The sequence below is a fragment of the Rutilus rutilus genome (genome assembly GCF_951802725.1).
Source record: "Rutilus rutilus genome assembly, chromosome: 5".
Lineage (NCBI taxonomy): Eukaryota > Metazoa > Chordata > Actinopteri > Cypriniformes > Leuciscidae > Rutilus > Rutilus rutilus.
The window spans coordinates 35,347,327-35,359,207 of record NC_140213.1 but is presented as its reverse complement, the minus strand read 5'-3'; the positions used below and the strand labels follow the sequence as shown (position 1 = coordinate 35,359,207).

The following is an 11,881-nucleotide window of genomic DNA, read 5'->3' as shown; positions in this document are numbered from 1 at the left end:
TTTTGGTGAACTATCCCTAGTCTCTGTTAGTATTTGATTTTGAAGTTTCCACCCATCACATTCTTGGACCTCTGGGAAAATGCTGATATGCAAAGTACAGCTCTGCTATAAACAATACAGTTTGACAAATAATTATGAAAGATTTGCAGCATGTAATATCCAAAATAAAATCGCAACTTTAATTTGTAGGTCAAAAAAATCAAGAAATGCAAAATCACTAATAAAGGAGCAAGATTAATGTGATGTGATTGCTTAATAATGTAGTGGAAAAATAAGCAAGGGGAAGGACATTTAACAGGAAATCATGAGAAGATAAGTAGCAGGTCAGATATTATTGGGGAGTCACTGCGACCCCTGGTGGCAAGACTCAGAAGTGAAGTCTTAGAAATCGGGTATGGAGACTACTAATCGCAGACTTTGTTCCCCTCAGCGGCTTTTTCGGGACAAGAACCGTCCACGTTTACAGTAAGTTGGTTTTATATACAAAACAAACTTTCACAGAGTTCTATCGAAAAGTTCTGTGGTTTAAAGCTCATGACAGAATCACACACTTGATTCCTTTCATGTGGGTCTAAGATGCATGATATCAAATAATGAGGATGGAGATAAATACAAGTATAATGAGTGTTAAACCATTTATTTAGTCATTATTAATACTTTTAATTTAAAATCATTTGAATATGTCGTCAGTTTACAGTTCATTCATAGTACCCTGAGTAAACATCCACGTTCAACTAAATGAGCTAAGATAATGCCACACAAACACAATACAGCAAGCTGCACACTCTGAACCTTAATAATCTCATTATTCTGGTACAGCACTGTATATTTACATAATATAAAATACATAAAATAACAGTGTAATCAACATAAAATCAAATGCCTTGTGGGCAATAAGGCAAGACGTCTCATCCCAGTTCCTTTTATCAAATGTACCATACAGTATGTGACACTGTATAAATCAGTTTTAATCAAACAATTAGTACAGATATGTTTGTCATATGACTCCAGAATAAGTAATATGATTTCGAAATAATTTGATTAGAATCTGACTGCAGCTGAGAACTGAAACCATATCAGGACTCATCCTCAAAATTCTCCCTCTTGGTGATTTTGACAAAAATGCCATTCTTGGGTCCGAGGGTTGTGTTCGACTTTAATTCCAGAGGAACCTGTGTGACATGAAAGAGAAAATATTGGAAAACAGAATCTACATGCATACTAAAGCTGCACTTTTCCAGTCAAACAATGACAAACCTCAGTGTCCTCGCAGGCCACAATGTTAAACCTCCTAAATATGTGAACCAGAGCCACTTTAATCTCCAGCTGGGCCAATCTCATGCCCACACAGCTGCGTGGCCCGGCTCCAAATGGCAGATACACAAATGGGTGCCGGCTGGCCTTGGCTTCTGGAGTGAACCTGAGACAAATGCAGAGTTCATTGTGAGCACATCACACGGGAGGCAGGCAAACAAAATGGAGAAATAGCTGTGTACAGATTGTGGAAAAATATCCATAGAATATCCACAGAGAGGATTTGAAATAACTACAAAATATTCTGTAAGATACCGTACAAAAGTTTTTAAATGTTTTTGAAAGAAGTCTCCTATGCTCATCAAGAATGCATTTATTTGATCAAAAATACAGTAAAATATGATTACAATTTAAATCTTTAATATATTTTAAAATATAATTTATTCCAGTGATGTTAAAGCTGAATTTTCAGCGTCATTACTCTTCAGTGTCACATGATCCCTCAGAAATCATTCTAATGCTGATTGGGTGCTCAAAAAACATCTTTTATTATTATCAATGTTGAAAACAGTTGTGCTGCTTAATATTTTTGTGGAAACCATGATACAATTTTTTTTTTCAAGATTCTTTGATGAATAGAAAGATTCAAAAGAACAGCATGTATTGGAAATAGAAATTCTTTGTAACATTATAAATGTCCTTGTCACTTTTGAACAATGTAATGTGTTCTTGCTGAATAAAAGTATTAGTTTCTTTAAAAAAATCTTACTGACCCCAAACTTTTGAATGGTAATGTATATGTAACTACGCTGAACGTAGGGCCCGTTTACACAACACCGTTTTCAACTAAAAACGGTCATTTTTGTTTCAAAGTGCATGCTTTTGAAACCGATACCATTATCGTCTCTATGTAATCTACAAAAACACGAATTTGTGTAATGTGACATCATGAGCATGCGTTTTACGTGTTCAGTCTATAGCCGCGAAGTGTTTCTTAAAGTGACATCGCCAACTACTGGCCTGGCATGAATAATACAGCATTTTTAGTCGTTTTTCACTGATCTATGTGAACAGGGATCTTTTTGACAACGTTGTCGTCTGTACTCTGTACACGAAAAAGCAAAATAATTTTGTTTTTAACGCCTTTTTTAGTACATCATTGTCATGTAAACATACCCCAAAAAAAATTTTTTCAATGAAAAAACAGCATCACATTTGTATCACTCAATTTGTCTAGCTCATGGAAAACTGTTGCTGTGCAATGCTGACAGCCATAATAGCATCATAGATATAAATGATCATTGTTACAGAAACAGTTCTGCTTAGAAAGGACTGGCTGAAAGACAGTTCACCTCTCCGGGATGAATTTCGTAGGTTCGGTCCAGTGCTCCGGGTCATAGTGAAGGAAACCTGTAGGGATTTCCAGAGATGATCCTTTAGGCAGAAGCTGGCCATTCACGACACAGTCTTGCTCAACATCTCGTGCAACCCTGTGATGAAATACACAAAAAAAAACCATGATATTTAAGATTCACTCTGGGGGAAAAGTGCATTCTAGTTCAATGCCCAGAACCAATGTGTTTTCAACCGGTTATAAAATAGTAGCCGTCATACCTGAATGCGGGTGGGTAGAGTCTGAGCGACTCGCATATGACCAAGTCTAAATACTTCAGCTCCTGGACATTAGTGTAATCCGCTGTCTCCTGAAAAAGAGAATCAAACGTATTGAGGATGACAACACCAATCCTGCACTTAAATATTTCTAGTTACCACATATGACCAGTAGGTGGCAGCACAGCAGCAATAATCAGTGATCCATCTAAACATAAAATGGCTTTTAAAATAATATTGAAACAAATGTACTACATATTGTACTATATTTGTTTCTTTGTGATCAATATTTTAATTGTCTTGAAATTAGTAGAACGCAAATCATATGTACAAACTATGTACAGTCAGATGCCCAAGAGCTGCCTAGAGTTTCAGATAAATAAATAAATATTTGTTCGAACTGAAAACGAAGCAGACGCTGCCCAGCAGGCAGTGCTAAGTAGTCTATCTCTGCATGGCTCTGTGAAAATAGGGGTCAGGCACTGAGCACGCACCCGTACAGTTCTGCCCACATCCTCGGCCTCTGAGGCCCCCAGTCATGCAATGTGGGCATTATAAATGACTGGCTGCTCTAAAGTCACTCTGTTCCACCAAGAAAAGCATCCGTCGCAGAGATGAGAGGATGCAGCGGGGCGAGAAGAGGGGCAAATTCTGGCACGTTGGATGCATCCTCCACAGGCGCCCGCCCCCCTATTGTCTGGCTACACTGTCAGTTCTCGTTGGGCGTCATTCTGGTTCCAGTGTAGAGTGACATGGCAGTGATGAAACACTGCACTTTTTCCTCGCTGCAGCAGGCGAGCTGGTTTGCATGGTGAGTTGCGTACTCACTAGGGACTGAAAGGTGCTCTCAATAATTGTATCCCTTAAAACTCATCTTTGATCACCAAAATGACATATTTAAATGGTTTCTCCTTGAAAATAAATTTCTTCATGCCTAGAAAAAGTTTGAATGTAACTCTACACCCTTGCCTCATTTAGTATACGCGGTTTTATGAATATGCAAATTAGCCCCGCCTCCACTCACTCACACCAGCTCAGAGACTCAGACGTTGACGTGATTGGTTACAAGGTAGTTTGAGACGTCAGAAACGCCAGCGATTTCAAACCTGGTTTTTGAGACTCTTTGGTTCATTGCAGTTTTAAAGAGAAAATACTCAGCAATGGTGTCGACTTATGAATTTGTACATGGTTTGTCTTAAAGCATATTCAAAAACACCACATAGACATATAAACAACATTAAAAGCTTGATTTTCACCACAGGGGGACTTTAAGGGACGTTTAAAGGACCACTAATTATTGGCTAAACTATGGTGACCATGGATACATTTATTAAGAATACTAGTAACGCTTATCAAACAGTTAACCTTAACTACAAAGCGATCAATATTTCCCTCTCTGTGCCATTACAAAAGAGGTATTTTAGATTCTGTTGGCACGGTTCTGTATTATTTCAATAATTTCTTTGAGAGAATGTGAACTATTCACCGTATTGCTGCCGAAAGGACAGAGCCCCTGTTATTCTCTGACTCGCAGCCTCGAGTATGACTAAATTTAACTCCACTTGAATGCACATTGATGCCTCTAAAATGACAAAGCAAGGTCAGACGGCCCTGTAGATAAACTAGCCAATTTTTCAAGTCTCGGTTGATTCTCCTTTTTCGTTCTTTTTCAAGCTTTCATCAAACAAACAACCAAACAAAAGCCCAGTGCAAAAGATTGATGCTTATGATAAATCGTGCACAATGTTGCTGTAATGCATGTGCTATATCTTCCTGAATGGGCTTGAATGCCACTTTATTAACAACTGATCAGAGACCGCAAACAATTTTGGCCTGAAATGGCTAAAGAAGAGCTAAACCCAATACAAAGCAAAGCAAAGGTTCTTGAGCTCTGTTTATTTCATGGAAGGGGAATATTTCTGGTTTTATAAGTGTGCTAAAACCTTGTTTGTAGACCGACACTTCGCTAAGCTACAGAAATCAACCATTACAAGCTTATGGGCCATTGGGGAAGAAACAAACAAGACATTCTGGGACTTAAATAAGGCAATTTTAATCCTTGTTTAAATTTATTTAAACATCCTAACATGTTGAATATTGGCCTTCTTTAGAGATCAAGATGTTTCTCAGATGTGACCATGTTTCTAAATTCATGACAGGCACGCTCTGAATTTAATTGCACATTTCCTTGTTCTCATATGGCGACAACAAACACATTCCTTATGCAAGTAACCTAATGAATTCTCATTAAGTATATAGAAAACAGAACGCGTGATTAAAATCCAAAGGGCCGTACCATTGGAATGAATAAAACAAGAAAACCCTCGGAAATGATTTGACCTAAAAATACTCAAACGTTTCCTTCAAATTCATTTCAAGAGAGACAAAAAAAAGCCTTGCCATGTTCAAAGGAGCACCGTGCTAAGACAACCCATTTCTGTGGTATTTCTTGGTATTAATAACAGCCTCTTTTCAGAAAATGAGATTCATTTCTTTTGCGTGAGAGCGTGTGAAGTGTTCGCAGGCCTTGGAGCGCAGACAGCCTGCCTCTTCACGTCTGTCGTCTCCCTTATTTATGATTCTGCCTTCATTCACGTCATAGAGGAGACAGGCTATCAATCAGTTCTTGAATTTTAGACATTTAACCTCCTGTTTACGGCTAGCTGCCCATGATATGTGTGCATGCGTATGTGATATGAATTTTTTGCATAACTGGATGAGCATATAGCGGCAGCCTACAGTACATTATATCAGTGGCCCTCAACTGTTTTTTTTTTAATTTAATATTGGACATCAAATGGCAACTCAACACAGTAATATCTTTTTTTGTAAAAAATTATTCATTTTTATTATATATTGTCTAAATATTAAGCAGCACAACTGTTTTTAACATTGAAAATAACAAATGTTTCTTGATCACACCAGCATATTAGAACGGTTTCTGAAGGATCATGTGACACTGAAACTAAAAAATTCAGCTTTGCCATCACAGGATTTAAAAAAATAAATAATTATATTTATATTTTCATATTTTGACCAAATTAATGCAGCCTTGGGGAGCATAATAGACTTCTTTCAAAACGTTTTTAGAAATCTTACCAACCCCAAACTTCTGAACTCTATACCTTACAGTTATATGTTATAGGTTTCAAGATGGACAGAAAAAAAAAATTCCTTGCTATGCGTTAGGCTACCTTTCCAAACCCACAAATATTATTTTCCCATTTTATTTCCCCTTCCCTTTTTGTAAATGTTGCCATCCAGTTCTGGGAAAATGCAGGTTAAACAGTACCTACGAGTTGAGAACAGTTAATTTGGCTCTTTATCTCACCCGTCCCTTAAGGGTTTCCACAGAAAGAGTTATTTATTGTTATCGATAGTGATGGAGGCATGCATGTTCAGACAGGAGATGGCTCAAGGGTGCCGTTACTCCATAAACACAATGAGTCTCATCTTGCATTGTCTTCTGATAGGTGCAGACAGGCTGGAAAACCTATTGTGTTTCTAAAAACCACAGATATGTGCGCATCATATCAGTTCAAGCAATTCTTGAAGGCACGTTTAAAGCCGAAAAAGAAAAGCAGCCATTTTGTGAGGGTTTTAATAAACAGAGTAGAGACTAAATCCATTCATTCAGAGTCAGATTAATGGCTTTTAATTGTATGGCCTCCTAAAAAGAGATTCATTAATTTCAGGGCACGTATATAGAGAATTAACAGGTTTTTTTGGCAGTTTAGAATTGTAAATCGTAAAACTCGTGAATCAACACCTCTGGTTTCCTTCGAGCTTGGAAATCAGCCCCCTGCAGTGACTATTTCCTTGGCCAAATGGTTAATTAGGGAAGCTAATTGTAGGGAGTGTCACACACATTGATTGTGCTCTTATCAACTAGAGACAGCCTATGTCAGAAGACTGTGGGCCGGATGTATGAATGATACAGTTCTGGCCGATGCCTGAACTCTAGAATGAAGGACAAACAATAGGCAAACTAATTAAAAATGCCTAATTAAAATCACCTGAGCAGAAAATCAATGCTTTGTCATGGTCTGAATAGTTGACGGAGGAGAATTTGTCCCAGCTCCAGTCGCAAGGCCTCGCAGGCAAAGAAAAGTCTGAAAATTAGACAATTTTGGTTGACATATTGAGGTATTTCTAAGTGAAATTGAAGATTCAGCCAGTAAAATAATAGATTTAGTCCTTTGGGAACTGAATGGACTGTGAATAGTTAGAGCATCATGTCAGAATGGAGCCAGAACTGATTGTGAGTTTTGTACGGAGGACGACTATCCTTCTGAAAAACCACCGCCACCCAATTATGAGGGGACCATTTAAACCGGATCTGGAGACTGAAGGGTACGTTATCACGACAATGATGTACTAAAAATGGGAAAAGATTTTTTTAGAATACAGATGACGTCATTGTCAAAACGATCCGTTTTCACACGGATCCGCGTAAACGACTAAAAACGCTGTATTATTCATGCCAGACCAGTAGTTGGCGATGTCACTTTGTAAAGAAACACTACACGCCTAGACTGTACACGTAATATGCATGCGCATGACGTCATCGTTTTCACAAATTCGTGTTTTGTAGTTTACACTGAGACAATAACGGTATCGTTCTCAAAAACTTGCACTTTGAACTGCGCTTTCATGTCCCCAAAATGCAGTTGTCGTGTAAATGAACGGCCAAAACGCATAAAAAGGTTACCATTTTTAGTTGAAATCGGCCAAGGTCAAGTTCACCTAAAGCCTTCTTTGCTATTATACAACAGTGAGAGTTATGGCCATCAAATTTTAATTGTGCAGATGACAACATACAGTATCTACAGTATGTAGTGGTATAAAAGTAATGCAACAATGCAGTCAGCATTTTTAAAAAGTATAATTTTATATATATATATATATATACAAAAAAATTTCGATCATTTTTTATATTGCTGACCATAATTTATATATCTGAAGAAAGGCTCTTTTTAGTGCAGTTGAGAGAGAGAAAAAATACTTTAGAGCTTCTGAAGCACAATGGTGGGGAAAACAAACAACAACAAAGCCACAGCAGATGGACCTAATTCTCCACAAAACCAAAACCCGAATGAAACACGTTTTTGCAATAACATTGGCATTGTGGTCTCGGATTCTTGCATCTGATTGGTCAGCTTTAAAGAACGGGATTTCCGTGTGAATTTCATTTTATTAATACAAAAGTTTAAAAGGTTTGACCGGTTCTAGCTCAATGTTTAGAGAAGCATCAGGAGATTTTAGAATGAAAATATCCAATCTATAGCAGGGAATGCTGGGTAGTGGTGCATCTATGTTTCATTCACAATGATTGGGCTTTATCAAGGCAGCCCGTTTTGCTAGGCCATGAACCCGCCGTGCGTCTCTTCCATGTGCCTGATGCTCATTATGTTCTTCACATGGCCCTGCCGTGTGTGTCTGTGATAGAGCTATTCCGGCCCAGCGCGGCCTCCGGGATTTAACCCCCCACCACACACCCGGACACCTTTTACTCAGTTTGACTCAATGTGCAGGAAAATACAGCCGTAATGGACAATCAAATGACAGGTCATGAGGCTCCCTGCCGCAAAAGCAATTATGAGGGGTTTTTGCCATCATGATTCTGCCAGAGAGTGCAGCTAAAATGCTCATTACGGTGGATGCAAATCCACACGATTTTGGTCACCTTTGCCTCCGCCAGACAGGAATGCTTACCTTCACTTATTATGCATGCAATGCAGACTATTCAATTATTGCACGTTTCTCAGAGAGTACAGATTGTAATTACATGTTCATTGAGGATGCTGTTAGAGACGGGTCACGATTGTTGACTCGTACAAAAACGACTAGTTGATTAGTTAGACTGACTCGATTTATATAAATATATATATATATATGTGTGTGTGACTGTGTGTGTGTGTGTGTGTGTGTGTAGATGAATGGTTGACAGATGAACTTTGAATAGTTTTTGATATATATATATATAATTGAATGATTTACATTCAAATTCAAATAAATCTAAAATTGTAAAATCTAAAATTACAATCCATTTGGTTGTTTTTGACTTAAGAGCGTTTCTTATGTAAAAAAATTAATAATAATCCTTTAAGAAATGTGCCCAACTGGGGTCAGGTGAACTCAAACCAGCCTAGTTATACAAAATGTACTTAAGACTGATAATTTCGACTAGTTGATTTTAAAGATATCTATTTTAGCACACCCCTACATACATATATCATGTATAATACATGCACGTTGTATTTGAATAAGCCAAACGATGGCAGGTAAATAATAAGACACAATTTCATTGCCACAGTCATTTGCATATCCCCCCGGAGCCCCAGCGAAGGTGGTTGTCTAACAATGGCAAGCATCTATTAGCTGTTGACATTCGACACACGTGTCAGTTTGAGGTGCAGCTGACTGTTGGAGGATTTGTTATGGTTGCTTAAATCAGGCACATTACAAGTCTCCTTCCTTCCTGTCTCAAGGGGCCTTACTTACATATTCTCCGGTCCTTCTACAGTGGCAGCAGTCATTTGATGACTCCATCTGCTCTGTTCCATTACACATGCGGTGGAGATCGAAACGGCCGGCACACAGACCAAATAACAAACAAGGGAGTCATATCGCTCCTTCCACAGTATCAACAACATAACGACACAATTGAGGCATCTGTTCAGAGGAAACTTAGCAAAAGTGCCTCTTTATTCGATACAATGCTAGTTGATATGAAAACCCTGTTAGGTAAGGGGGCTGACGCAGTGGACCATGACTGTTTGTGCATGAATGCACATGCCTTATGTGTGTTTGTGGATGTGTGTCTGCTTGAGAAGTCATTTGGGACATGTAGAGCACTTGAAAAAGTACAGATGACCTGCTGCTTGTAGGTGGGATTAAAATATCTCGGTTTGAGGACTCAGTATGACGTATGCAGCCTCACGTACTTTAGCTCAATCCGCCCTGGGGAGAGAAGGGAGCGGAAAGAGAAAGAACGAAAGGGGGAGAGTAAAACAGAGAGAAATCTTAAAGCTCTCACTTTGCCCTTCCTTTTCTACATCCAGAGGGGGTGTTTCTCTCTTTTTTTTCTCTGCTGTCTTTAACCTGAAGCACAATAGTAGCATAAAGCATTACCTTAAGCAGTGGATAGAGCCGCTTCATGCATACACACAAATGCACACTTGTGCAAATTAATGACTGATCTCGACATTTTCTTGGTGCAGTAGCAGTTCTAGAAACTTTAAAGCTGATGTCTGTAACATTTCAAAGCTTTTTGATACTTTCTGCTATCCCAGTTTAATGTGCTGATAATAATGTTAAAACTAGGTTTTAATTACAATTAGAAGATGTCCTATAAAAGAGTCTAAAATTTACTTGTAGCATTTAAAAAAAAAAAAAAAAAGAGCTTAGTTATTTTATTTACACTATCCCGAACAAAAGTTTTGGGGTCTGTAAGATTTTATTAAAGTTTTTGAAAGAACTCTCCTATGCTTACCAAGGCTGCATTTATTTGATAAAAAAAAACAGGAAAAAATGCACTATTTTGAAATGTTATTACAATATAAAATAACTATTTTCTGTTTTAATATATTTTAAATTGTAACTTATTTCTGTGATGGCAAAGCTGTATTTTCAGTATCATTACTCCAGTCTTCAAATGTCACATGATCCTTCAGAAATCATTCTAATATGCTTATTCTATGCTCAATGTTATCATAACAGTTTTGCTGGTTAATGTATTTGTGCAAAAGAAGAGCATTTATTTGAAATAGAATCTTTAACATAAAACAAAAAAAAAACTCGACAGTCACTTTTGATTAATTTAATGTGTACTTGTAGAATAAAAGTATTCATTTCTTTCTTTCTTTTTTTTGTCGACAAAATCGTCCATTTACCAGTTATCAGCAATTATCTGCTGCGCAACTCATCCTATACAATTGTTTTTATGTTATATAAAAACAATTGTATAGGATGAGTTGCGCAGCAGATAATAATGTAACATCATTCATGTATGTTTACAACATATTCAATATTCAGTCAAGTATTCAATATGATTTTTGAGATGACACTATCAAATTCACACACTAGATGGCAGAGTACATAGTTTAAGTGTCAGCATCTTGCTAAATAAACACTGTGGAAATTGAAAACGAATAAAAATACACAGCACACACAAGTTGTGGGTACAATAGTGCCTTTTTAAATGGTCGAATCACTTTTTATCGATACTTTTTATATAATTTCTCTAGCTTTGTCATCTTAGATCATTTTTTATGAGCTTTTCACAATACATTATGGGATTATCTTATCTTATCCACAGGCACAGACCATCTATGAATTTGACCAAAATAAGATATCAGAACAAGTGCACTTAGTATGATGCCTTAAAATGCATTATAGGCAGCTCACTAGGTTTTGTAACACTAAACACCTTGAAGCCTATTTTAGCCTTTCTCTTTCTCTCTCTTTCTTTTGTTCTCTTCATGGATCTGCACACATGACGCATTAAACCGAAAGATAAAAGATGGCCCGACTAGAATAAACTGCACTAGAAACACAAGCATGCTGTTTACATTAATTCAAGTAAGCAGTGTATACATAATTTCCTAAGTTCCAAATCCGAGAGGCAAGGCTGTTGCATTAGGAATGAGAGAGCCAAAAGCCACATCAATGGGAACCGACAGATACAGAGCTGTGGTTCCGGAAGGATCAAAGGGTGTGTTATTGAATTTAGCGGGGGTGAATCAAGCGCTTTATTCAGGTTGGAGCGCTATCAGGGAGGGGAGACGAGCCCATCACTGCTCTGAATGAGGGAAAGAGCCGCCTGGAGGCCGAGCCTCAGAGGAACGTCACCAATGAATTATTCACAGATAGGAAAGGCTAGCTACCGGCTGCTCTCGCTCGCTCTCCGTCCCTCTATTTCATCCTTTGGCCATCTTTCATAGCTATTTTCACCCTTCCTCTGTGTTTTCACTCATTATCTCCATCTTCTTCACAGGTGCTGAATTGTGCATTA

General features: G+C 37.9%; 1 protein-coding gene across 2 annotated transcripts in view; it reads right to left on the bottom strand.

Moving 5' to 3' along the window:
- Window positions 1–621: 621 nt before the first annotated feature.
- Window positions 622–11,881, bottom strand: part of tbxas1 (thromboxane A synthase 1 (platelet)) — a 76,237-nt gene continuing 64,977 nt past the window's right edge. For both annotated transcript variants that reach the window (XM_084409178.1, XM_084409177.1), the window contains 4 exons: window positions 2,869–2,957; window positions 2,607–2,744; window positions 1,258–1,420; window positions 622–1,172 (listed from right to left, as the gene is read on the bottom strand). In XM_084409178.1, coding sequence (XP_084265304.1) covers window positions 1,077–1,172; window positions 1,258–1,420; window positions 2,607–2,744; window positions 2,869–2,957 — 486 coding nt within the window. In that variant the 3' untranslated portion in view covers window positions 622–1,076. The remainder of the gene's footprint in view (window positions 1,173–1,257; window positions 1,421–2,606; window positions 2,745–2,868; window positions 2,958–11,881) is intronic.